Raw genomic sequence first — 27,109 nt, 5'->3', positions numbered from 1 at the left:
AACAGCCCAGAATGCAACTGTAGACAATAATGGGTATGTCTCAATATGCCCATGTGACATCATGGCTCCTTGGTTGCCAGTTAGCTTCTAAGTGTGATCTAAGTTGCTGGTTATCACTCATAAAGCTGTCGTGGCATGAAGTCTGATTACCTGAGGGTTATCCCTCCAAAGGTTTCTGCTCATCCTTTGTAATTGGATAGATTGGGCATATTATGGGCCCCATCAATCAATATCACTGTCTGGACTTGGGAAGTACACCTTTTTGGGTCCCAACATCTGCCCTCTGGAACAGGATGCCTCCAGAGATCTATAAGTGCCCCTACTCTGAAAGCATTATAACATGGCTGTTTCTCCAGGCCTTTGGGTTTAGGATGGGTGGTGAGCTGCCAACCCCGTTAGATAGGGCGGAGCATAAAATCAGTTCTGCAGGATGGCTAAAAGTAATCCCGAGTGCCACGTAACAGAGTGAGTGCCTGTTACTCGTCCCAGCTTCTGCCAACCTAGCAGTTCGAAGGCACATAAAAATGCAAGTAGAAAAATAGGGACCACTACGGTTGGAAGGTAACAGCATTCCGTGTGCCTTTGGCGTCTAGTCATGCCGGCCACATGACCACGGAGATGTCCTCGGACAAGTGCTGGTTCTTTGGCTTTGAAACGGAGATGAGCACCGGCCCCTAGAGTCAGAAACGACTAGCACGCATGTGCAGGGGAAACTTTACCTTTTTTTATAGAACATTACAAGTCTGGTTGACTGTTCTTTGTCCTTCTCCTTATACTTCAGTAAATTAGGGAGGCATCTGCCTGAGCCCTTTCCAAATGTTATTTTGTTCCGCGCTTTAAAAGTCCTTCATCTCCTTTTGCCTAGGCAACAGTTTCTGTACATTTCTGTCAAGGTCATCTTCCTTACCCTCTACCCAAGCCCTTTATAAGATTTTATGTTAGTTTAAATGTTTCTCTTGTAGCTGTACAGCACATTGTTCTTTTCCTTATTTAATGTTCTACCCTGCCCAGAGTTTTTATGGATTTGGGCATCCTTCCAAACTTGACAGAGAGATAGCTGCCAAATAAAATGTCGAAATACAACTCTGTTACACTAGGGACCAAGCCTGAGAAAGGGTCAAACCCCTTTCATGCTTCCAGATCATGTGGTTTTTCCTGGAAAGTAGGGCTGGCTTTTCATACCTGGTGAGCACTGGGGACCAACTGGGGCTTTGGTAGAGAATGGGGATCTTCAACTAGAGATAGATTGCAGAGTGTTTCTGCTATTGACAGGGGAAAATAAATGTTCCCATTAATGTCAAATGAGCTATTTTTACTTGTTAAACAGAGTTGGGAGTTAACTCCAGCTTTTTTCCCCTTTTCCTTTGTGTGTTCCAAAATAGGAACCCAATTAAGCATTATTTCTCTGCAAAACAAAAAAAAAACCCAGACACCCACCGATCCATCACCACTTCAAGCCTTACCCGTACTGTAATCTCTTCAAGATGTTTTCCTTTCCTCAACCATTAAAACTGTTTTCTCTCACTCCCTTCTCAGAGGAAATGGATCAATCCCCCGCAGTGCGTTCTGAATATCTGGTCTCAGGGATCCGAACTCCTCCTGTCCGAAGGAATAGCAAACTAGCCACGCTGGGCAGGATTTTCAAACCATGGAAGTGGAGGAAAAAGAAGAATGAGAAACTGAAGCAATCGTCTACAGGTAAGTGACAGGCATCACCTGTTTGGCACAGCAATGTAACGGGCAGGACCTGGATGGCTGGGACGCAGATTGCTGTGTATCTGAAAAAGTGCCAGGACCATACGTACATTGTTTTCAAGTGTGGAGAAAATAGAGCAGCTTCTCTAGGTTTCCAAAGACAGCTGAGCTGAGAATTTTGGCTCTTATTCTTTAAGAAGCAAATTTCAAAGGCCAGTGTCTTAATGGAAACTATGTGGGAAGTAGTTGATACAATTCCCGAAGAGCAGTTGAACAAACATTTCAGAAGCTCAGGATTGTAAAGAGTCTAGTCGAGTTCCTAACCAATTCCCTTGATAGTTGAAAGAGGAAAAAAGCATGTGTGTTTACATACGAATGCACACACGCACACACAGAGATGAGAGAGAGACAGACAGACAGACAGACAGACAGACAGACAGACAGACAGATATTAGAATCCATGTTTTCCTCATATATAATTTAAAATTCAACACAGAACCACCAAGGAGCTGGTTAGTCAGGTGCCTCTACATATTAATTCTTACTAGGAAATCTCATCTTTCTATTATTTTTTTCTTGTCATCCCTATTGATTTCAAGTGTGACTACAGTGTTTGCTTTTTTCTTTGTGACAAGGGATTGCCAAATGCTAACTAGTGGGATATAGGTAGTCCTCGAGTTACGAATGTAATGGATCCCCTTTGTAACTTGAGGATTCGTAGGAGTGAATCTCGTACCTTGAACGTGATTCACTCCCAGATTTCGCCCACACATTAGCTAATTTAGTGTGTGGGCAAATGTGTGGCTCGTTAAGTGAACATGAGGTATCTCAGGGTGGGGAAGGCCATGAAGGGCCTCATGATGGAACAGGCCATCTGCTTCAGACCACCCAAGCCCTCACTGAGATACTTCATGCTTCCTCCCCAATCCTGCCATGCCAGGACACTTACCTTGTGAAGATCTGTCTCCTCTCCAGCCTCACTTTTCTTTCTCTGCTCCTGACAAGAGCAGAGGGAGGCCTCTGAGGCCCAGAATGGACCTCCGGAAGCATGTAGCTGCCACCCATGGCCTCCATTCTGGGCCTCGGAGGCCTGGAGAAGGCCTCTGAGGCCAAGATCGGATCTCTGGAAGTTTGCGGAAGTGTCCCCCAGCCTCCTTTCCGGGTGGTAGCAGTCCAGAAAAGGCCACTGATGCCCAGAAGGCAGTGGCCTGGAAAAAGGCCTCCAATGTCTGGATGGGGCCTCTGGAGGCATGCCAAAGCCTCCCCCAGCTTCAGTTCCATTGCAGAGGACAGAATCTTAAAGTACTGTGAGATCATGTGAGATCTCGCGCCACTGATCTCGCATGATCTTGCCTTACTTTAGGCCTCCATTCTCTGCGAACTCACCGAAGGCCTGGAGTAGCCAAGAAAGTGAAGGATTTCGATCTTTGCCTGATGATTATCCAAAGTCTAGTGCAGACATGTCAAACACAAGGCCCGGGGGCTGGATCCGGCCCACGAAGTGGTTTCATGTGGCCCGCGAAGCCATCCTGGAAACAGTGAGGGAACGGCCCCCACTGCCTTGGCCCTGGCCCAGAGACCCTCCTCCTGCCAGAGACCCTCAGATCTGTCCCACTCCTGCCCAGGCCCCCATAGGCACCCTTGATGAGAACGATGTAGAGCTGGCCACGCCCACCCATTAGGCCATACGTACTCTAACCATGCCTACCCAATAGGCCACGCCCACCCTGGCCATGCCCACCCGGGCCGGTGAGGGCAACCGCAATGCTGATGTGGCCCTCAATGAAATTGAGTTTGACACCCCTGGTCTAGTGCTTAGAGAGACCCAGGGTGGCGGAGGGAGGGAGGGAATATCAAGGGTGAATGTTGCAATGCCACTGCGGTCATTTGTGAATGACTGCTATGGTGCTGCAACATTTGTAATTTTGGGACTTTTTGTAAACACTAGGGGGCGCTTCTGGCATAACTTTGAACGTTCGCTAAGGAAGCGCTCCCAAGTCAGGGATTACCTGTACTCCGCTTGTATGTTAAAGTTCCACCACTTCAGTACAAAATAAGATTAATGTATAGGTACAGAATACATTCAGTGGTTCTGGTTGCTTTTCAGTCTGTTAGATGGCCTCCTCTGGTTCAAAATGAATGAAGAAATGAGTTTAAAATAAATATCCTCTAATTACTTTGGGAATTAACGTCAGAATGTAGCCTTCAGCCATGCGCAACTTCACTGATAAAATTCTTCAACCTTAATTTTGTCAAGATTATATTATAAAGGTTGATAACTGTTTTACTGTCTCTGTACCTGTTATGGTAGCCTGATAGACTGACCTTTAGCAAATTAAACATTTTAAGGCTGCATCTTAATATAGCTTTGTTTGCTACATTTCTTCAAAATTCTGCAACATTCAGCAAAAGTATCTTGTTGGGAACTGCCTCATATTATGATAAACTAAGTTGTGCAACATTATCGACTCCAACTATCAGCAGTTCTTTGAGTTTCTGAAAGATCCGCAACCCACAATTTGCTTTTAAAACAAGGAACCTAAGCTGGTCAGACAATACTTTGGAGCCAGTGAACTGGTTGGAATATTCCAAAGATGCGTTTTCACGAGGCAACTGGACTTCCTTGTTTTTCTTTGAAGATGTTTTGCTTCTCATCCAAGAAGCTTCTTCAGCTCTGACTGGATGGTGGGGAATGGAAGGATTTATATTTCTTGCAGACAGCTGGTCATTTGCATTCTTTTAGAGTCGTTGAGGCCACCTGGAGGTTTATGACATCATCTATCTCCAGTCTACAACACAGTCCTTTGAACAGTTCCAAGAAGGCTCCACACCCATTTGCACTACTCAGGTGACCCTGAGGACACAGATAAGCCTGCAAGTAGCTTTAACAATTTGCTGGGAGTTGAAGTCCACGAGTCATAAAACAGCCAAGGTTGCCTACCCCTGGCCTGGGGTACCAATCCTGCCTCTCCTTCTGAACATTCTAAAACTGCCAATCTTTACATTGGTGGGAGGTGATACTATCAGTCAAGATAGTCTTGTATAGACACTTGATCTGGCACTGAACACAGATAGACAACTTGAGCATCTGTTAATTCCATAAAATCTTTGGTATGGTCCTTAGAGCGTACCAATTCAAAAGTGGTTTAGTGGTTAAGGTTTGGTCTATTTTGATTTGGTTTGGTCTAATGATTAAAGCACCAGGCTAGAAATCGAGAAACTATGAGTTCAAGTCCCACCTTAGCCATGGAAGCCCTCTGAGTGACCTTGGGCCAGTTATTCTCTGTCAGCCCACCTCACAGGGTTGTTGTTGTGGGGAAAATAGGAGGAGGAAGGTGTGTTGGATATGTTTGCTGTCCCGAGTTATTTGTAAAAATAAGAAAGGTGGGATCTAAATAAATAAAATCTGTTAGCAAGTTGTAATTAATAAGGTGAGAAAAGAAGAAAACTGTTAACTCCATGACTAAGGAATAATTGCAGTAACTATTATTTCATTTTAATTATATTTAAATGTAGATGAAATCAAATTTAATTTTTGTCCTAGTCCTATTTCCTAATTTTGGTCTAGTATACCTATTCCCAGCATAGACCAATTCTGGGCCCAGAAAAAAAAAATGCAACCTTGCTTTAGGTCTTCTCCTTGAGTGTGATAATGAGATTTGAAAGCCTTAGAGATGTGATTTAGCCCCCATAGAGGATTAGGGGAAAGGTGTGGGTTCAATTTGATTACAGAAAGCAAAATATATAACCAGTTTGGTGTAGTGTTTTAAAGTCAACTGGGAAAAATTGGATTTGTATCCTCAATCAGACTTTCCTGGCCTGACTTGCTTCAGTGTAATTTCCACTATCTTCTGCCAATATTGACTTGCTGGTTTTATCCAACTTGTCTAAAAGATGCTGGTTTAAGAATGACTGCTGGCTCTAAATCATTGAAATAGTCCCCTGAACTACTTGATGAAGAATGGAATACAGAAATTAGGAATCATTGGTGCAGTTTGCATAAAACAAAGGGAAAGGGGGAAAAAAAAGACCATTACTGGTGGTCTTCCACTTATTATGCCATAGTTCAAGCTGGACATCCTTCATTCATTCATGCAGTCTTCTTAGACTATTCATTTCCATTGACTGTCAACTCTGATGTTCCATGTTGATCATACTCACCCCCCTTTTTGCAGTGTTAGAGAAGAAGACATCCACAAGGCAAAGCCGGGACGAGCTAATTAAGAAAGGCCTCCTGGAAATTATGGAACAAGGCAAGTGAAAGTGATCTTTGTGGTATTGTATCCCTTCCTTCCTCTAAGAACCTAGAGCTGACTTTGCTGTTAAAGAATGATGCTGGATGACTTAGCACACATAGACAAGGTCCAGAAAAGGGCACCAGGAATGCAGAGCTGATTCAATATACTGTGTTGCCTGAGGCAAAGGAAGGGAAATGGCACTCACTAAAATTCCATTATATAGTTGTTGGTCACGCTGCAGATGAATTTTATTTCATTTCCTGCACTAAACAGAAGGCTAAGCTTAAATGGGTTACTTGACCCAGTTCTATGGTTCATAGAATCCTATGAAGCCGCCCAGAGTTGCTTCAATAGCATATAAATTTAATAAATAAATACAATAAACGTTTCAGAATTCTCTGATTCTGTTGTCTTTGAGAGTAGGGTCTTAGCTGTGACACTCATACATACGTTTCATCTCATTTGCACTCTCCAGGATCTGCTACTTTGCCCTATTCTGCCTAAGGGTTCAGAGAAATTGCTGTAGTCCCATAAATTAAGGGAAAAGGTGGAGTGAACTAGGAAGAGATGGATGTGAATAATATTTTGCATGCTTTGGGGGAGAGGAAACAGAATCACTTCTCTCTTGTCATTATCATGCAAGACTACACAGGGGGAAATTGAGGATGATTGAAAGGAAGTGCAGTGCATAATGAAACTAGAGGATTCAGGTTCAGAAAATGCAGCGGTGGCTGCCAACTCCATTAACTTTAAAAATGGAATAGTCAAATTTTATGGAGGAGAGGATAAAGTTCTATGCAGTCATAATGACTGCATATCACTTCCTTGTCATGAACAGTATTAAAATTAGTGGCTTCTGCTTGTCATCTTAAATTATTGCCCTTTTTTATGTTCATAACGAAGGTGTAAAGGTGTCCAGCTTATCCTCTCCCCCCCTTGCTTCTCTCTCTCTTTTTTCCCGTAACAGAGCCTTCTTCAAACTGGGACTCTCTAGATTTGGTATAATCACAATGCTTGCCATCTTTTGCTAGGAGAGTTTTGGGAAGCCAATATTGAATTGAGTAAAAACAAGCAATGGATTCCAAACCACCTCAAGCTGACAGTAGGAATTAAAGGACATGATTTGGGATAAGGTTTGGAGCCTCATTATTCTACACTCCAATCTTTGCCCACCCTGCCATGGTGCCTTACATAGTGTTGCCTTGCTTTGTCAACTCACACCCCAAGGATTCACTTCTCTTGCAGTTCTGCCTCTCTTCAGCCTTCCACGTTCTGGATTTTTTAATTCTCTCCTGGAAATCTTTTTTCTTCAAAATATGGCTAGCAACCCTTGATTATTATTTTTTTCCCTACAGAAAGGCCCCTTAATTTTGTAAACCCCAAACGCCTTTAAAACCTGAGAGATATATTCCAGATTCACCTCCTGGTAATATATGATAGTAAAACTCCACTTTGAAAGAATATCAAATACATGTGCATTGTATAAACCTGACAAATGATGTTAGAATCAGTTGGACAGTCTTTATTAGTGCTTTGAATGTAGATAGAATGTACAAATAGTTTTAAAAGGGATGTCTCTTTCCTGCTTTCTTGAAATCACTGGTTGTGCTGTACTGTAACGAGACGTGTCTAAAATGCTATCATCTCATAATGAAGTATAAGAAGCAGAATATTAACAAATATTTTCTTGAAGGAGGCTTAGTTGGGCCTAGTAGAATTTTTTTCTCCCCAAATTAGACTGTCTCTGGATCCATAATAAAATTTGAGTGGGATGGCTCAGGGGAGAAAACTCTAGTCCATTCACCATCTTCATGCTCTTGGCAATTCCCTACCTTTGTGTCTTCCCCTCCACCACCAATTTTCCTGTTGTCATTATGGTCATAGGTTATGTGGATGAACCACTGTTTCCATCTGACTTCTGTGCAAGGCTGGTGGCTACTCAGCACGTCTATCAATTTATGCTATTTTGTGTCTTTTAGCCCTGTGGTTGTCATTGCATTTGTATGATGATAAAGCTAAAAAAGAAAAAGGATGTGTGGCCATAAAGGAATGGGATAAATGACTCTAGGAATGAGGCCAGAGATCATTAACACCAAGTAATATTTATGGCTGATATTGCAGTGAAAAATATTGTCCCATGTTGACTACACAGTAATTGGATCCAGAGGGATAATGAGTTTTCTAGACAGTCCTTCTTTGAAGATGCTCAGGATGGCAAGATGTCTTGCCTTGAGTTACATCCCTGTGAGGTTCCTAGGAAGTTTGATCTGTGTGAAAACTTGAGATGCATTTCTATAAAGCTGTCCAAGAATACAGGTAGTCCTCAACTAATGACCACAACTGAGCCCAAAATTTCTGTTGTTAAGCGAGACATTTGTTAAGTGAGTTTTGTCCCAGTGTATGACTTTTTGTGCCACAGTTGTTAAGTGAATCAGTGCAGTTATTAAGTTGCTAAATGCAGTTAACAGTTGTTCAATGAATCTGGCTTCCCCATTGACTTTGCTTGTCAGAAGGCCACAAAAGGGGATCACATGACCCCCAAGATACTGCAACTGTCATAAATGTGAACCAGTTGCCAAGTGTCTGCATTTTGATCAGGTGACCATAGGGATGCTACAAAGGTCATAAGTGTGAAAAGTGGTCAAAAGTCACTTTTTCAGTGCTGTTGTAACTTCGGTCATTAAATAAACTATTGTAAGTTGAGGACCTGTTTTTTAGGTATCAAATACCCTGTTTCGGGCTACCAAACTAAACCAGATGAGATGTTTATGCATTGGTTCATTCATTTCAGCAACTCAGGATCAAGTTAAGATTTGATTTTAGGACAGAACGGCTTTTGTGGATAGCTGCTTTAAAGATCTGGGATATTGCTTGGACAATATATTAGGTCTCCAGGAAATGTATTTTCCCAGAGATCCTTGTCTTTAATAGTAATTTCAGAATCTCTGAGAACAGGGATGTCTCCAATACAACAAGCATCTAGTACATTACAATAAATACAGTGTGACCTAAGGTATGATAGGTCTTGTTGTTGCTATCACTGCCAGAGACTATTGTGGTTGTCGTACTGGAATCTTCTATTTCCTATGTCATACAGGCAGGAGAGGGCAAATAATGGTTTCCCAAGAGCAGACTTATATAGCCATGTTAGTCCTTTACAAGAGACGTCTGGGGTCTCAAGGGTTTATTTTACAATTTTAGTGATGTTAGCCCCTTATTAAAATTCACCTGCAGTGTCTTTTTCAATAACTATTCATAGACCTGTTCTGATTAAAGCAAGATAGGCAGCAATTACTTCCTAACCTTTCCCAATTAAATTCTACTTTAATGCAATAATTTGTGTCTTTCAGATCTGCAATATTATGCCAAGCAGAGTGCATTAAATCTTGAAGCCCCTTGAGATTCTGTCGTATTACATTGACTTATGCAATTATCTAAAGAAGTAGGTCCCCCTCCGTCCCCCTTCTCCCTAACTTCCAGTTGGATCCCAACTCTAATGAGGGTATTGTTGTAATCAGTGGATCATAGGAGCTATTGACCCATCAGCTTTAAATATCAATGCCTTGCCCTTGCCTGACCATATATGAAGTGGAGAATGAGCATCAGTGATACATAATTTGGATATTTGTAATGCATGTATCTTGATGGTTGGGTGTGTTTTGAAGAACATAGCTCAAAAAGAAGAGTCAGTGAATTCTAAATTTAAATCTGTCTTTTAAACAATTTCAGGGTTACTCAACCAATGCTTAAAGGTCCATAGTGTGCTCCTTGTATTTTGTAACATCTTAGCTATGTAATGAATTCTAAAAAGATGATAATACTCAAATATAGGAGGAACAGATTCCAATCTCCATGTCCCTCAACAGATTAGATTGTCTCAAGTGATGGAGCTTTGGGAAGAGAAGTATGGTTTAGCAGAGACAAAGAAGATAAAGACATCAAATTCACAAGAGAATTGGTCAAATGAAAAGGATCTTGAAAGTGAAGTTGATAACAACTTCATGGACAGACCCTACTTAGATCTTACTGGCTGCTACCCAGTTCTGGGACAGAATCTTTGAAACCAGAATAACAGATTAACAGAGTTGGAAGGGACCTCAAAGGTCTTCTAGTCCAATCTTCTGCTCAAGCAGGAGACCCTATACCATTTCAGGTGCTATACCATGTCCTGTCTCCTCTTAAAAGCCTCCAGGCAATCCATTCCACTAGTTTATTGTTCTCTTTATCAGGAAATTTCTCCTTAGTTCTGGGTTGGTTTTCTCCTTGATTAGTTTCCATTGTTTCTTGTCTTCTGGTGCTTTGGAAAATAGGTTGACCCCCCTCTTCTTTGTGGCAGCCCCTCAAAAGTTGCAACATTGCTAACATGTCACCCCAATCTTTCTTTTCATTAGACTAGACAAACCCAATTCCTGCAACCATTCTTCACATGTTTTATCAATTCAGACGGGGTTGGAGTAGATGTGAAAAGGGGAACAAAGATGATCTGGAGCCTGGAAACTAACTATTGCAAGGAATGTTTGAGGGAGCTAGGTATCTTTAGTCTTGCGGAAAGATAGCTAAGTGGAACATATGTTAGTATTTTTGAAATACTTGAAGGATGCTGTGGAGAAAATGACCAAGAGCTCTTCTTTAACATTCCAGAGTGCAGAGCATGAAATATGGACTTTAGTTACAGAAAGGCATTTTTAACTTTGGAATTTGCTATCACAAGATGTTGTGCTGGGTACCAACCTGGTTGTCTTCAAAAAAAGGGTTGAATCAATTTATGAAGATCATGGGGCTCAATGACTATTAGCCTTCATGATAGTGTGACTGCCTCTGAAGACTTAGTCTCCTGCTGCAAGACTAATAGACTTCCTTGGGCAGTTGGTTGGTCATTGAGAGAAGAGACTGCTGGTCTATATAGGTCATGGGTCTGATGCAGCAGGGCACTGCTCATGTTCTTGTGTTCTGAAAGGGAAACTTTGATTGAGTGCTAGGGGGGAAAAATACTCCACCAGCTGGAATAAGGAAGAGAGCTACTGGCCTGATTTATTTGGGACAGAACAGTTATAAAGTAGTCAAAACAAAATTCCACTGAGATGAGAAAAATTGTGTGGAGGCTTGAAAACGAATGGAAGGAAGAGCAGACACAAATATTGAAGAGGTAGAAAATGGGCCCACTGGCGGCTGATCTCATTCAGCCCAGATGGGAAGAAATCTGAAAAAAAGCATTTCAAATAATTCAAAGACATTTCGCCAATCAACTCACTATAATTTTTCCCCTTAAGGTTTCCAAAATTCTGGATTTTCCCTTCAAACTTTCCAAAATTCTGGATTTTCCCCTGAAGCTTCCCAAAATTCTGGAACTGGGTGTGTGTGTGTCAAAAAAGTCAAGATGGTGGTTAATACAGTGCAATTAACACTTCACTTATTTTCTTTGCTTCTGACAGGTTGATTGCATTGTTGTGGCTACCATTTTGATATTTCTGACTCAACCGGGCAGACATCCTGATCCTTCTCTCTCTCTCTCACCCCCTCTCTAATATTTGTTTATTGTTACATTGATATCCTGTTTGTTTCTTTCACGAGTGGAAGGTGGCATACCTGGCATTCCTTCCTCTCATATTTACCCCAAACAACCACCCTATGAAGTTGATCAGGCTGAGAGATAGTGGCCATCTTGAAAAGAAGCACTTCCATTTATATCTGAGGAAAGGATGCAGTTTCTTTGAAGGGCCAATAGATTACCTTTAGCCTGCCTCTAAAAGCAGCTGCATTGTTTTTTCTAGCTTGCAGAGAAAGCTGAAAAATATCAGAACACTTCTTTTGAAACCTTCTCAAAGCATGCACAGCCCTTCACTTTTTACTTTTTTAAAAAATTACCACCTTTTTTTGGACTGGGGGATTGAATTTAACTGGCATCAGATTATCCAGCCATCTAATTCAATAACTGGCATTCCTGAGTCTTTTAGCCAAAATTATTCCCAGTCTCACCTGGGCATGTCTAGAACCGAGGGACAACTCTTTGCCTGCAAAGTACATCAGCAACCTTTCTCCATCAGGACTTCAGCCGTTTCTCTCTTAAGCCCATGCAGCATTTTACAGATGCAGCTTCCCTCTGCAAAGCAGATGGAATTTCCCCCTCTTAGGGGTTGGTTTCAGCTCTTCAAGTGGAGGTTTCATCAAATGCCTGCATTGAATAGAGCAGAGGGGAAAAAAGAGGGAAGAAGATAGAGCCACTGCACAATGTGAGAGGCTGGTAATATGCCCATTATTATTCATGGGTTGGCTTTCCAACTCCTTCCCTCCCCCTTCCCACGGTATCATAGCAACCATGGTGCTGCAAAACCTATTTTAAGAACAGTAACTTTTCACTGAACGTGACTATGAAGTAGAGTGGGCGAATTCAGCCTCTAAAAATTGTGCGCTGGGGAACTGTGCGGCAAGCAAGCCAGACCTCCTCTGACAGTCCTTATATAGCCAGGAGCATTCTGAGGTGAATTTGGAGGCCCCAAATGCCAAGGCACAAACATCGATTTCTGAACAGCAATTCGTTTGAATTGATTGTCCAGAAATTCTAGCTGAAATAATAACAAGGTTGAAGGAATCTTGCATCAAGGGCTGCCCCCAACCCCCCATCACAACTCATGCTCATATAGACATTAGAAATTGAGCTGGATTTGCTGGTAAAACATTTTTTTTAAAAAAATATGGTCAGCCAGAATAAACGCTTTTTAGCAGGAATGTCTGTGATGGGGAAATCTAACTAGAGACCTATATTTCCTAATCGAATTTGCTAAAGCTTTGGTCACAGAGGTCAACTTGTTCAATTTTAGAAAGGAAAGGAAAAGGAAATAGGTTCCACATCCATTTAGAAAAACATATGATTACTCCAAAATAAGAAAAGGATCAACAACCCTCAAGAACTTGCTTTCTGTAGCCCAGTAAAGATTTATCTCATAGGACAGATATGTCAAACTCGTGACGTCACGTGACATATCGGGACAGTTTTGCCATTGCCGGCAATGGGGTGGGTGCGGCTTCCGGATGATGCATCCAGCCTACAGGCTGGCAGTTTTACACCCCTGTCATAGGACATAGAACAATAGAGTTGGAAGGAAATTTGGAGTTCATCTAGCTCCCTGCATGAGCAGGAGACCCTATGCCATTCTGAACAAGTCTCTTCTTAAAAGCCTCCAGAGATGGAGCACCCACAACTTCTGGAGGCAAGGCATTCCACTGGTTAATTAACAATTGTTAATTGTTCTCGCTATTAGGAAGTTTCTCCTTAGTTCTAAATAGCTTCTCTCCTTGATTATTTTCCATCTATTGTTTCTTGTCCTGCCTTCTGGGGTTTTGGAGAATAGTTTGCCCCCCCATCTTTGTGGCAGCCCCTCAAATCTTGGAACACTCCTAAGATACTCGTTACAATCAATGTATAATATTGATTCCCAGAAAGGTACCTGCATAAGAATAAGATACTTGACAAATTTGTGAACAGCATGCAAAATTCTAACTGATTCTGAAATAAGATCCATGGGAGTTATTTTTCTTCTTTAACATTTGAAATATTGTTTAACATTTAAAATGCACAAAAAGAATAGTGTCAAGAAAATTTGGGAAGCTCATTCTGGATGAACACAGTGATAATTCCACCCATCAGTATATTAAATTCTTTGTGGATTATTAGTTCTTCCATTTTTTAAAAAAAGTATCATACATACTGTAATTGTAGAAATGAATGTACCGCCTATATGCTACTTTAACAGTGCCAGAAGTCTTTTTATTCTTAGTTTATAAACATGAATACAGATGTTTCTACAGAAAGGTTCTGTACAGAAAGGTTAATCTTATTAGTGTCACATATATTAGCTTCAGCTGCTTTGTGTAAATGCCAAATTTCACTGTAATTGTTGCCTAAGAAGGAACAGTAGCTGTTATAGGGAGCTGTCCCAGGTGCTGACAGGATGTTCTTAACAAACAACTAACTCATTCATATCACTGTATATGCTTTACTAATGCAAATAACATCATCATAAAATTTGTAAAACACACAGAGTATTTTCCATGGATTCAGGATACATTTTACTGGGGAATGGTTATCTTTACTCCAGTAATCAGAGCCTAAAAACCTCTAAATTTTAAAACTTACAAATAATAAAAAAGAGTTGAATTAAAATAACTAGTTTAGCCACTCCTGTTCTTTATGTAATTCTTTAACAACTCTAGATATTTTTAAAGCTAGGGTTTCCTAGACAATTCTTATGCATTATGTATCCCCTTCTTCTATGAAAGATGCTTGAGACGATCAGATCTTTTGGAACTGCCTCTTTAAAATTTACCAGGAAGATAGATGGCAAAGCAGTTCTTACACTTAAGATAAGGACATATCTGATAGGCACAAGTAATTATTTACAAATAATCACAATGTTTATCAAATCTCAGTGTATCAGACAACCCTGTGTCGTCTAGAACACAGAAAGAGAAATCACAACCCCCCTCCAGCATATGTGATAATTAGGTGTCACGGTCTGGCAATAATTTGTTTTCTGTAGCACAACTGCAGCCTCTAAAATGCAGAGTTCCTTTAAAATGGCAAGCATGTACTTATAGAAGGAAGTTAAAGCAGTACATTCTGATCAAGATGGATTCCACTAGGGAATAGGAAAGGGGCCAGATAAAGACAGAAATTTGTCTGAATGGGAAGAAAGATTGCTTAAAATTTTGGTCCCCTTGAGGGGCGATTGTTATGTGGGTTTCTTGAAGCAGCATATAGTTTGCGTTAGTAGTCCTTTGGTTTTATCGGATGGGGTCCTGGAATTGAAATCTTGCTTGTTTTTTTTTTTTGTGCCGCTTGTGTAGATAGCAAAACTCTGAGTTTTATTCTTTGTCACATTAGTAGCATATAATAAAGTGTTGGAGAGTTGTTTGTCTTCTGTTGTTTTAATAGCCTCTCCCACTAAATTTTGCATGCCACGACTGAACCGGATTCAGAGCAAAAACTAGTAGAATAATATTCTTCTTTGTGAAGTGTGGGCATTTTTGCTAGAAATGATGAGAGTGATTGTTCCAAACATTTGGAAAGCCTCCCTCCCAGCATAATAAATAGAGCCTGATTATGTGATGATCTATTTCAGAAGGAGCTAGTCTATCTCTCAAGTGATAACTCCCAAGGAAATGAGGGTCCTTAGTGCTCTCTGAGCTTGGTTGCGGTTTTTTTTGCAGATGTTTCATTACCCAAACTAGGTAACATCAAGTTAACAATACAAAACAAGTTAACAGTGAACAACTCAACCAAAGAATCTTCAAGACCATTCCCACCAACACTGAGAAAGGAAGCCACTAGGGCAGGGGTGTCAAACTCACCGTGTCACATGATGTGTTGCGACATATCGCAACTTTTTCCCCCTTGCTGGACCTGGGGTGGGTGTGGCTTCCACGTGACACATCCAGTCTACAGGCTGGCAGTTTGACACCCCTGCACTAGAGTATAGGTTGAGGCCAAACCATCTTCCTTACTGGCACTGATGATGTTACCTAGTTTTGGTAATGAAATGTCTGCAAGAAAACCACCAAGATCAGAGAGTACCAAGGGCCCTCCATTTGCAACCCCGAGGTACAAATCTTCTTCTTTATGGGTCCAAAGGAAGTCCCTGAGTGTTTCCCTTTAAACTCTTCTCTCAAGGGTGGCCCCCTTCTGATTCAACATTATACTATGGAACATGAGCTTAAGCCATCATGAATGGTTGAACTAATGTCAGAATGTCATGGTATCCTAGATTCTGAAGGGAAAACATGCACTGCTGATGGTGCCACCAGAACAATGCTGAGTGACCCTTCATCCCCCCCATGCCAGGCATTCACCTCAGAAGAGACGCAACAGGAACATAGATCAGCCACCACCAAGGCCACCTCACTTGGCGAGGAGCTGCACTCAGAAGAACTGAGAGAAGATCCAGGTATTGGCCTTTCCTTTCCACTGAGCTTCAGCTGAGTTACCTTAAGGCCACAAGTGGATTGCAATAGGGCAGGGGTCTTCAAACCCGGTCCTTTTATGACTCATGGACCTGAACTCCCAAAATTCCTCAGCCAGCATGCCTGGCTGAGGAATTCTGGGAGTTGAAGTCTATGTGTCATAAAAGGGCCGAGTGTGAAGACCCCTGCAATAGGGAATGATCCAAGCTCTTTCCACTGACTGCAAAGGTGTTTAATTCTTGGTTAGTAATTAATAAGAAAACAACTTCAGCTGATTTAAGAGCACCATTAAACCATCAACACAAATGACAAGGTAGGGGAGTGGGAATTTAAGGAAGCTTTTCTTGATTGATGTTAGGATGTAGTAACCTGAAAGGAGAACTGCATTTGTCTCTGCAATTTATAATAAACAAGGTTAGGTCCAATTTGGATTAAATATAATAAAGAAATTAGCATCCTTCATCTTACGAGCACATGACTAGAATTTGTATTAATGTTAAGTGCTTGTAAGACTAAGGATGGTATATAGGTTTGAACTGTTCCTTATTGAGTTGGTAATATTTTAAATTCCATGTTATTGTTGATGGTTTTAATGTGCTGAATTTGTTTTATTATTAAGACAATTGGAATTATTTGAACATGCTCTCTTTAGAATAAGGCTTCATGCAAGAATGCAGGTATGTAAGTGAAGGCACCATGCTTTCCTGGAGATTTTATTTATAAAACCATTTTCCTTGAATGGGACTACGTATGATTTTATAGCGGATTCTAAACAAGGTGCAGAATTTTAGAGGTAGGGATATTCATTAGAGGTTTCTTGGAGTCATTTCTTCTTGACACAAGTGATCACATGGTTAATATAGACAGAATCTTCCCATCACTGTCTCAAGGACTGCACAGGACAACTGGTGGGATCAAGTCTCGAGTTTGTTTAAAGAAAGATGGTGATTGGTTGAATCAACAGTTTTAAATTGGAATGTCTGCCCTAGAGAGTATATTTGCCAAATCAAGAAAAGATTGCTGAAATCATAGACACAGGGAAGAATGAGCTACCAATACCTCAATGTAGAGATTAAAGTTGTCATCTTGCAGTTGCTAGCAGATTATGCACAAATCTTCAGCTCTGTATTTTCGACTAGGATTTGTGACCCTCCATGTCAGAGGTGGGGAATGATGGCCGCTTTATGACTTACGGACTTCCTAAACATAGCTGGCTGAGGAATTCTGAGAGTTGAAGTCCATTCATAAAAGGGCCACCCTTCCCCACCACCCTTCTAGATGGTGCTAAACTATAAAGTTCTGTCTATTCATTGATTAGTCAGATGCTATCTTGTTTATTTATACAGTATTGTCTTTTTATCTTATTATTTGTTTGATATTATGAGCCACCCACAGACAATCTGGAGTTGGGTGCTGCCAAAATCTAATAAAATAAATAATTAAGCAATGAATGGCCAGAATTCCATGTTGATTTAGGATTGCTCAGGCTTGCAATTCAGCTGCATGTGCATGTGGTTAAGGTGTAGCTGTCCATCTATAAGACTGATGAGTAATCCTTTCAATAGCTGTATGAAACTTTATAAAATATCCACCAGGATGAAAAAAATATATGCTGAGTTATTTCTTTTCAACTATGTGCCACCTAAAAACAGTAATCCTGTTGAACTTCTTTTTTTTAAAAAAAGGTAGTGTTAAGAAATATAAGCATAAATATAAATATTAAAAAGGACAGATTGCAACGACTGAATGGCATGGAAAAATAAACCAGGGTTGGCAATAAATGTTTGCCATTGGAAGTGTCATATATATTTATGTCCTTGTGTGTAGAGTTTTTCCATTGAAGTCCCTACTCCTAAGCAACCCATGATAAAAGAAAGAAAAGAAAAGTTGATTTAAAGTCAAATATAGAACAAAGTGGCTTTCAAAAAAAAATTAAAGCAAAGTCAACAGAGACCAAAGTGGCAAATCCAAGTGAAAGGTACATGAAATAAGGTCATAATAACTCTCAGAAAAGTAAACATGCTGAAATTTTAAGATCTGGCTTCAGAAGGAAGGATTTTATAGCAATGACTGATAAGCAGCAAAGGAGAATGAGAGGAAAAGAAACTGGACTGTTGTATCAAATCACCGATCTGAAAGATACTTTGTGTATCAACTTCTGTTGTATATTTTTTAAGATTTATTTATTTCTTTTAGAAAAGATGAACTTATCAACTTTCTGCAAAAAGATCCGCTGGGTAAAATCTCAGAACTAATCAGAGGGCCTTCAAACTCCACATTTTCCTCCTAATTAGTAGGCAGAGCAAACCAATGGATACTACTGTGAAATCACTCTGTTTGCCTTGAAGACATTATATACAAAGAAGATTGTGATGTTGGGTGCCAAAAAGGATAGTTTAATGCTTCGTTGATTGGGTTTACATTGAATTGTGCTGGTGAAAGATTTCAACTTCCTTGACATTTCTTTTTCCTGGTCACTCTGTGTCCAGACACTGAGTTATCTACTTCAAGTTTTTTTTAAAAAAAAAAACAACAACGATACTTTTATCTATTTCTGATGATAGGGGATAGTGGGACTTGATGTTTTTAATCATAATTAGAATCCTTTCTTGTTTGAAGTTTTCCTAAAACAGGTGGAAAAGCTAAACAGAGTGTGAAATATTGTATTTTGTGTAAGAGTTGTCTTCTATAAGGTCAGTCAAGAGCTAGTTTGTTGTAATGCATCAGCCTCCAACTTTTTGGGCACCAGGGACCGGTTCTGTGGAAAGAACCTGCATCCTGAAGATGAGGTTTTGCTTGTTTGTGTGGCCCCAGTTTCTGGCATGGACCGGTGCCAGGCAACGGAGTGGTGATTGGGGACTCCTGTTGTAAAGGATGAAAATTTAGGACACAAAAAAGAATAACAGAATGACAGAGTTGGAAGGGACCTTGGAGGTCTTCTAGTCCAACCCCTTGCTCAGGCAGGAAACCAGGTTTGTCAGACTGGCAGCCCGCGGGCCAGATGCGTCACGTGCAGGCCACACCCACCCCTGCTCTGCAAAGGCAAAAAAGTCACGATACATCATGTGATGCACTCATGTTTGACACCCATCAGACAAATGGCTGTAAGAGATCTCCCATTATTAGATGTTAGGTTATTAATTCACAAGGAAGGAGGAAACATGAGGCCCCTGTGCTTTTTGATTTATTTGGAAAAAGCTAGGGTAGTAATGAGATCAATAAATCAATTAAAATAATCAATATATGATCATTGTTCAAAGAGTGGTATCAATGTCACTTTCAGAGTACAATTAAAAGCAGAATACAATACAAAGCAGAATACAAAAAAAAATACAATCCAAAGTCTGTTTTATGAAAGATAATAGGAAAGGATAATAGAAAGGAAAATTGATAGGCACACAAGAAATCGGGAGGGATGTACACAAATTCTGTGTTCAGGTTTAATTTCTTGAGGAATAAACACTACCTAGGCCCTAGGACAAGGATAGAGAACCTTGGCTCTTTTATGACTGGTGGACTTCAACTCCCAGAATTCCTGAGCCAGCATGGCTCAGCTTGGAAACCTCTCCCTTTCCCCTCAGCATGGCTGGCTCAGGAATTCTGGGAGTTGAAGTCCACGAGTCATAAAAGAGCCAAGGTTGCCTACCCCTGCCCTAAGACAAAGATAGAGAACCTTGGCTCTTTTCTGACTTGTGGACTTCAACTCCCAGAATTCCTGAACTATGGGAACCACAGGTTGGGTTGCTGAAATTTGCATTTAAAAGAAAACCCAGTTAAGCTGCAAAGAAGAAAAGCCATGGGGAAGTTCAGCTATGGGGAAATGTGTAGGGAGATTCTCAGTTATCCAGGTCATAGTTGTCTCAAAGTTGATTTTTTAAAAAGGCAATTGGACTGTATTTTTTTTGAGGAGGAAGAAGAAGACATTTCCCTTCTCATCCAAGAAGCTTCATCAATTGTGACAACTGATGAAGCTTCTTGGATGAGAAGGGAATGGTCTTCCTCTTCCTCAAAACTACCGTTCGGCTATAGGGGATGACATGATACGGAACTAGACTGGAGATCAGTGAAAGAATTTAAAGACCTGAACTGTGAAAGGGAAATATGAATCTGACAACACAGTTCGCTGTGATATGTGATTAAAAAAGCTCCTGATGACACTAGTAATCATCTCAACTGAGGAACAATAAGTGATTTTATGAAGTAGTGTCAAAGGACTGACAATTGGCCTGTATGTCTGCAATAGTTGTGTGTTTTGACACACAAAGCCATGTATTTTCCCTTCACAAATAATGCATGTGATTTCACTGTACGTTGCTCCAGTATAGATACACTAAGATATAGATACACCATGATTAAACATAAAATATTTGTATGTGGGGTGTATCGGGGTGTATTGCAACAGAAGCTAGTTTTCATACAGTAAAACTATACATCTTCTGTCTTTCCTTGAAGACAGAAAAAAATATATGAGTATCAATGTACTTATCTTATTGGAAAGGATTTTGAAATAGTGAGTAGCAAATAGCTTTTGTAATATCCCTATAATATTCTCAACGAAAGAAACATAGCTGCCCTCTAGTGGCTAAGCTGCCAAGCATCTGAATTGCTTCAATAGTGCATTCTTTGTTTTAATTTTATTGTATTGTGTTCAGGACAGTCCAATTCATTTCCTGAAGATTAACTACCATGGATTATTCACTCACTCAGTAGATTTTTGAAGGCTATTTGATTTCAAAAAGACTCTCGGTGGCTTACAATATATAAAATTTAAATCTCACTCTCTCTCAGTAGGATTTTTCCAAGGCAGAAAATAAATGAAAAACAAAAACTAGAATGCAAGGAATTTAGAATACAGAATTAAAATTAAAAGTCCAGAAAGTGTATTTGAAAATCAGGCAATTGAAAATCAATGCCTTTCCCTTCTTACATACGCTGTATACATCCCAGGAAAAGCTGAAGACAAATATAAATGTTTTTGAACTTCCATTTTTAATATTTCTGCTCAGAATGATATTTGTAAAGTGAAGGTAATCTATTTGGCAAAATGTTTATTAAAGGTCTAGTTGGGGACAGTTTATCCTGGAGAATGTCTTATCTAAGTAATCATTGAGTGTCAAAAACAACTTAATAGGAATGGAGTGGAGCAGAGCAGAGCGAAACAGAACAAAACAGAACAGAACAGAACAGGCCAAGTGTGATTGGACTCACAAGGAATTTATCTCCAGTGCATAAGATCTCAGGGTATATACAAGCAACAAAGTGATAAATCATAAGATACAATAATAAATCAAATCAATCAATCATTTCATTTGTTGGGGCTTATACTTTGCTCCTATTACTGGAATTCTGTGGCTAGACAACCAGTAGCATATTTTTATGGCTGTATGTGTGTGTGTGTGTGTGTGTGTGTGTGTGTGTGTGTGTGTATGGGATGTGGTGGCTCAGTGGGTTAGGACGCTGAGTTTGTTGATCAGAAGGTCGGCAGCTTGGCGGGTCAAATCCCGAGTGCCGCGTAACAGAGTGAGCGCCTGTTACTTGTCCCAGCTTCTGCCAACCTAGCAGTTCGAAAGCACATAAAAATGCAAGTAGAAAAATAGGGACGACTAGCACACATGTGCAGGGGAACCTTTACCTTTACACACACACACACACACACACACACACACACACACACATCCTTCTAGTGGCCAGTGGTGGGTATAATGGCTGTAATTCTTTAATGTTTAAGGTGGCTTGTATTTTTTTATGTTGCTCATCCCAATATAATAGCTTCTAAGGATTATGCTGTTCCATTTCATTGATATAAAGAGAAGTATTATTTACACGTTTACCTGCTGGAGCAGATATAAAGTGATATTGCCCAAATTTTTAATTTGGATTGTGATTAAATGCAAACACTGGGTAGTGATCAAGAGAAATGGGAACTGTGGTCCAAATCAGGTGGAACAGGGAAACCTAGTTGTGTGTATTTCTGTTTTAGGGTTGCTGCTGGATCTCTGCTCTTTTGTTTCTGTACTAACTCTACTGGGGTCAGTAGGTTTTTAATCCCAAATTTGTGTGCATTCTCCATATAGTTGACCTTTCTGACCTTTCTGTTAATGGACCAGGACAAAGCAAATCCAAAACACCATTAGCACTTTCCATGTGTCTTGTAGATCCATTTTCAGTGATTAAATGAATAAGTTAAGATGCCAGGGCCACGTGCCACTGTTAATACCCCCTTTCCCCAGTCTATTGACTACAGTTTCTAAAAAATGGCAAGAAGGTTTTAGTTATTTTGAGGTGAGAAATACAAGAAAGCTGTGCCAGATGTCATCAGAGAGCCTTGATAGACTTTTCTTAACAACTCCTAAAATATAACCCTACTGATTGCTAGGCTTGATCTACTTTGCACCAACATTTTGGCCACAGTGTCTGCAGGGACCTGCAAATGTTAAATGTAATTGCTAAATAATCAACGTTCTTCTGCCCCAAAACGGTCATTGAAATCATTTCAAGAACTTAAGCTTGGAGAAGGAAGACGCAGAACACAAGAATAGGTGCCTCATACTCCACAAATATTTGTGGTCCTCTTCCATTCTGTTCTCCCCAGAAACTCCTGAAAATTCCCCCAGAAATATCCCATCTCTCCATTCATTGCAAGAATATTAAATTCTGCCTGGCCACACATTTGCTTTACTAACTAGACTTGAACTGACTTCCTTCCTGGGTGAAATACGTTGGTGTTTAAAAGAGCAAGGTGAAACATGGCTTTGTTTGTTTGTTTTTTTCCCTCTATAAAGCCAAACCTATCCATGCTTTTCACTGAGATACAAATTCATTTCATTTCAGGTCGTCTTAATCAGAAATGTACCCTTCAGTTCAGATATAACTGTTCAATCCTTTATAATTTTGTTTAAAGTGATGAAATTCTGTCATCTCCCAGAACCACCTTCAGCTTTGAATAGAGCAGTTATTGACTCTTTCTCTTCTTTTGTACTGTTCTTATAATTAGGACTAAACTGGTGTGTTTTTTAAAAAAAATATATGTGTATCATTTTTTTTCTTATCATAATAGATCCACTCTTTTCAGTATATATATTAGGAGAATTTTCAAGCACCCACGATTGAATAAGGGCAGTTCAATCAGCGTCTCTTGAGCATTAAGGAGCGTTGAGCTCCTTTCTAGTTTCGTATTGTCATTTTAGTTATTGAATTTTAGAAGTTTAGGAGGGGTTAGGGTTCAGATGAAATAGTAGATGGGACTCCCACATGAGATTTCTCCATTTAATTAATGCCCTCCTTAACACACATACCATGTTATCCTCTTACACTCAGAAGCAATTCTGGCTGTAGTAAAGGGAATACAGAATCTGCTCTCCCCTAACATCTGATATTTTCCCAAAGGGTAGAGCTGGCCCTGAAGCCCACCACACATTCTTCAAAGCATTTGAGCACATTTTTCCAGGAGGGAGAAAGAGAATTGAGATCTTTTGAGATTTTTTTTTTAAATTCCATTTATATCCCGCCCTTCTCCGAAGACTCAGGGAGGCTTGCAAGCTTAGCAGTAGCCTTCATTCTATGTATATGCCTGCTTATTAGGGCTTTCACACACACCCCAAGCGGCATTATTACAAAGTCAGCTTAATTGCCCCCAACAATCTGGGTCCTCATTTTACCTACCTGGGAAGGATGGAAGGCTGAGTCAACCTTGAGCCTGGTGGGACTCGAACCTGCACTAATTGCAGGCAGCTGGTGTTACTTAAGGAGGCATTAGCCCACTGCTCCACCAAGGCTCTACCCTTTTCCTTAAAAGAGAGTTGGGTGGTGAAGCTATGGGTCATTTTTATCTACAATCTGGGCTGCCTGGTTCCTGGAATGGTCTGTTGACTGGAGGTGAACACAATGAGTTCTTTGTTGCCTACTCTACCACCGCACCTACGTTTCCTTTACTCTCTTTCTTGCCCTTCCCCTTGTGCTGCTGTTATGGTGTATTTCATGTCCCATTGCCTCTGATCCTGTCTCCTCTCAGCCAAGAAGACATCAGCATCCACAGATGAACGGGAAAATGCCAGCCTGCCAGCCTCTGAAGAGACTCCACAAGCCTTAGTACTTTTGGGATCCATCGACTCCCCCCACAAACAGATGGAAAGGAACACAGCCCAGGTCCCTAATCCTCCTTCCTCACTTTCAGTTCTACCACCTAAGATTGTACCCAAAGTCTCAAAGATTGTACCAGGTGAGTCTCATTCAGCCAAAGGGAGCTGCCTTTTATTAGAAGGAAGTCTGATCTGCCATAGAATCATGAAGATGGGAGAAGACCTCACAGATGACCCAGGAAATGCTTAATCCCATGGTTTAAAAAGATTGCTAGTTTCCATGTAGTGTGTGAGGGGTACCTTATAATGAACGTAGCTCACGTGTGTGGCAGTGATGGTGATGATGGTATCTTTTATCACAGCAATTCTACCTGTACTTAAATGATTTGTAGACTTAGAGCATGTTTAAGAACTGACATGTTTGAAAACTGGCATATGGTGACATTTGACAGCTTAAGTCATTTCAGATTTGATGCTTCTCAAGGACCAAACAGATGAGATATGAAAACTTCCAAATCCAAATTCAGATTTCATACTAAAAAATGCAGAGTTGGGATTTTTCAGCAAAAGCTGCAGGAGATGGAAGAGGTGACATCTGAATATGATGCCTCTCTATGTATGTTGGTTCAACTGAACAAAGAACTGGTAGAAATCCATATTGTGTCAAAAAATACTAGAGGAGTTTTTAGCTTGGTTTAATGTAACCTGTTCTTCTGGAAGACAGAGGCTGAAAAATCCCTACAGCAATGTTCATGTAGGCCAGAAGCAATTTAGATAGTCTAAGATATGCTTATGTATTGTCCCATTTCTAGAGAAATTTGGAGGACTTGTTTTTGATAAAGAGAAATGGATTGGGAAGTTGTAAGATCTCTGGGTAGCTTATATACTTTTATATTAGGATAAATACATTACAAAGAATGACTGGATTCTCTGACGCTGCAATAATTCTTGGGCTGTGTATGTTCAGGCTGTCTGTTGGGCTAACCAACAAAACTTTTCTCTGATAGAATTATTTTATTTCTTCTCTTAAGCTTATTCTAATGCTAATCTTCGACCTCCTGTCTTTGATAGCATCAAAACAAAGGGAAACTTCAGGACTTCTCATTGTAAATTCAAACTATGAATTTAGGTGTTGTGCCATATAACCATAACCATATACATGTATAGCCTTGCCAAAGATGACAATTCTCTTTATGTAGATAGATACAGATTTAGAACAGATGCTAAATAGAAATACAGTATCGTTCAGTTAAAACTACAATCAAGAAGAATATAGCTAAGCAATTAGATTTACTACTTGTCCAACTAAGGGCATCTTCAAACAACTATTGCCACCGCAACCTAGTCCATCAACCATGTGGCTGATTGTCTTCTTTTCTTTCTATCCATCTATCCCAACCTTCTAGCCTTTCTCCAGCATTAAATCCTTTTCCAGAAAGCTGGGTCTTTGCATGATGTGTCTGAAGTAGGATAATTTGAGCCTGACCCTTTTTGTGTCTCCAGTGAGAATTCTGGCTTGATTTTCTGATCATCCATTGTTTGGTTTTCTTGGCCATCCATGGTGCTCTTCTCCAACAAAGAACTCAGTACTCTTCCTATCCAGCTTTGCAAAGCCCCATTCATAAATCTCAGTAAAAAGTAAGAGTTATCTGAGAAGACATCATAGGGTTGCCCTCTGAAGTTCTCCATTTAAATTTCATGTCTCGCTGGTATCCAGAAGTAGCTGGCAGAAATCTACAATTTTTCATCTCCATGCATCTCAAACAGAAGCATACTGGTTTTTTCCCCTCAGGCTTGTTTTAAGGGGTGAATTGAATTAAATATCCTGTGAAATAGACTATTTAATAAGCCCTAAGCCTGAAGCTCTATTGTACATGAAATGCTTTTGGTTTCACTCATATGGTGATACTCAGCCCTCTATGTTTCTATCAGATCCCATATTTACGAGGACATCCATCACAGTCCATATTTTAGAAATGATATCAGGGTTATGCCAATATAGCCTCCCAAAATAAATAACAGCAAGAATTCACATAGTGGGGCTGCCCAGAACTCTGCTGGAGATTTACTTCAATGAAGGTTTGAGCAAAGCAACCCCTCAAGTCTGCTTCATGATACCATACAGAGTCCTTATTTCTAAGAGAAAATGAAGCATTTCCCTCCCTTAGTGCTGCAGATGCTGGGAGAAGCACTTGTAAATTGCACCTGCATTTACAAAGATTTGCTGAAAAGTTATTCCTGTGGTCAGTTGGTCATCTATAGTTCCTTGGGGATAGAACTATCTAGAGGAGCATCAAAAAAGTCAAGAAGGCAACTGCAATCATATAACTAAAGTCCTTTCCCCCATTTTGCATGTAGCACATGTGTAATGTACAAAGAAAGGAGTGGGCCTTGGCATAATTGCTGTCATGTCCAACAACCAAGAATGACATGTGGAGTGACTTCTGAGTAGTTCCTTTATTGTCATTCATCTACAAATAGACTAAAGCAATCTGTGCAATAATTACAGACACACTCTGTGAATTGCTAGGAAGGGTCTGACCTTGCTTTCTTGCCCACCAGACATTCCAAGCTCTGGTGTCCCTTTGCCTTCTGGGAAATAATCCCTCCCTCCTGCAACTCTGGACTTGCAGCCACCATCTTGACTTTTTTTTTAAGCTGCCCTCCCAATAGAGAGGGAGGGCAAGGAGATTTCTGAGCTCTTCCCTTTGCAAGAGCTCAGTTAAAAGAGCAACAGCACAGGTGTCTTTTTTCCGAGTGGAATGAATGGAAACTTGCCACTTGCATCTCACCATGAATGACCTTTTCTGATTTTCTTTCCAGCTGCAGGAAGTGAAGCCGATGAGACAGCCTTGAAATCTCCCCCTTCCACCATCTTGAAAAATTATGTAATTGTTGGCTCCTCCCAACACTCAGGACAAGCTGTTCCCTTCCAGTCCTCAGGGCCGAAAGTCTCTGATCCCCACCTCAGAGGGCAGCATACCACGCCAACTGGATCCCCTCACCTGGCTGCTGTCCACCTACCTTTACCTCCTAGCCGAGTCATCGAGGAACTTCACAGAGCCTTGGCCACGAAACATCGGCAGGACAGGTAAACGCCTGCAATACCCTATAAGCAAAGGTCTTATGAAGCATCCATGG

The 27,109-nt window shown here is 40.5% G+C and overlaps 2 protein-coding genes across 2 annotated transcripts in view; both read left to right on the top strand.

Moving 5' to 3' along the window:
* The window catches only part of TUBB1 (tubulin beta 1 class VI), a 917,325-nt gene that overhangs the window by 489,529 nt on the left and 400,687 nt on the right, over window positions 1-27,109 (top strand). The gene's annotated exons all lie outside the window — the stretch shown is intronic.
* PHACTR3 (phosphatase and actin regulator 3) overlaps window positions 1,537-27,109 on the top strand; it is a 152,124-nt gene continuing 126,551 nt past the window's right edge. The window contains exons 1-5 of the mRNA XM_083360895.1: window positions 1,537-1,698; window positions 5,871-5,948; window positions 15,695-15,874; window positions 23,902-24,108; window positions 26,792-27,059. Of these exons, the coding sequence (XP_083217021.1) occupies window positions 1,542-1,698; window positions 5,871-5,948; window positions 15,695-15,874; window positions 23,902-24,108; window positions 26,792-27,059 (890 nt within the window). The 5' untranslated portion in view covers window positions 1,537-1,541. The remainder of the gene's footprint in view (window positions 1,699-5,870; window positions 5,949-15,694; window positions 15,875-23,901; window positions 24,109-26,791; window positions 27,060-27,109) is intronic.

This window comes from Vipera ursinii (assembly GCF_947247035.1).
Source record: "Vipera ursinii genome assembly, chromosome: 3".
In the NCBI taxonomy this organism is placed as follows: Eukaryota; Metazoa; Chordata; class Lepidosauria; order Squamata; family Viperidae; genus Vipera; species Vipera ursinii.
This window is presented reverse-complemented; position numbering and strand designations above follow the sequence as displayed.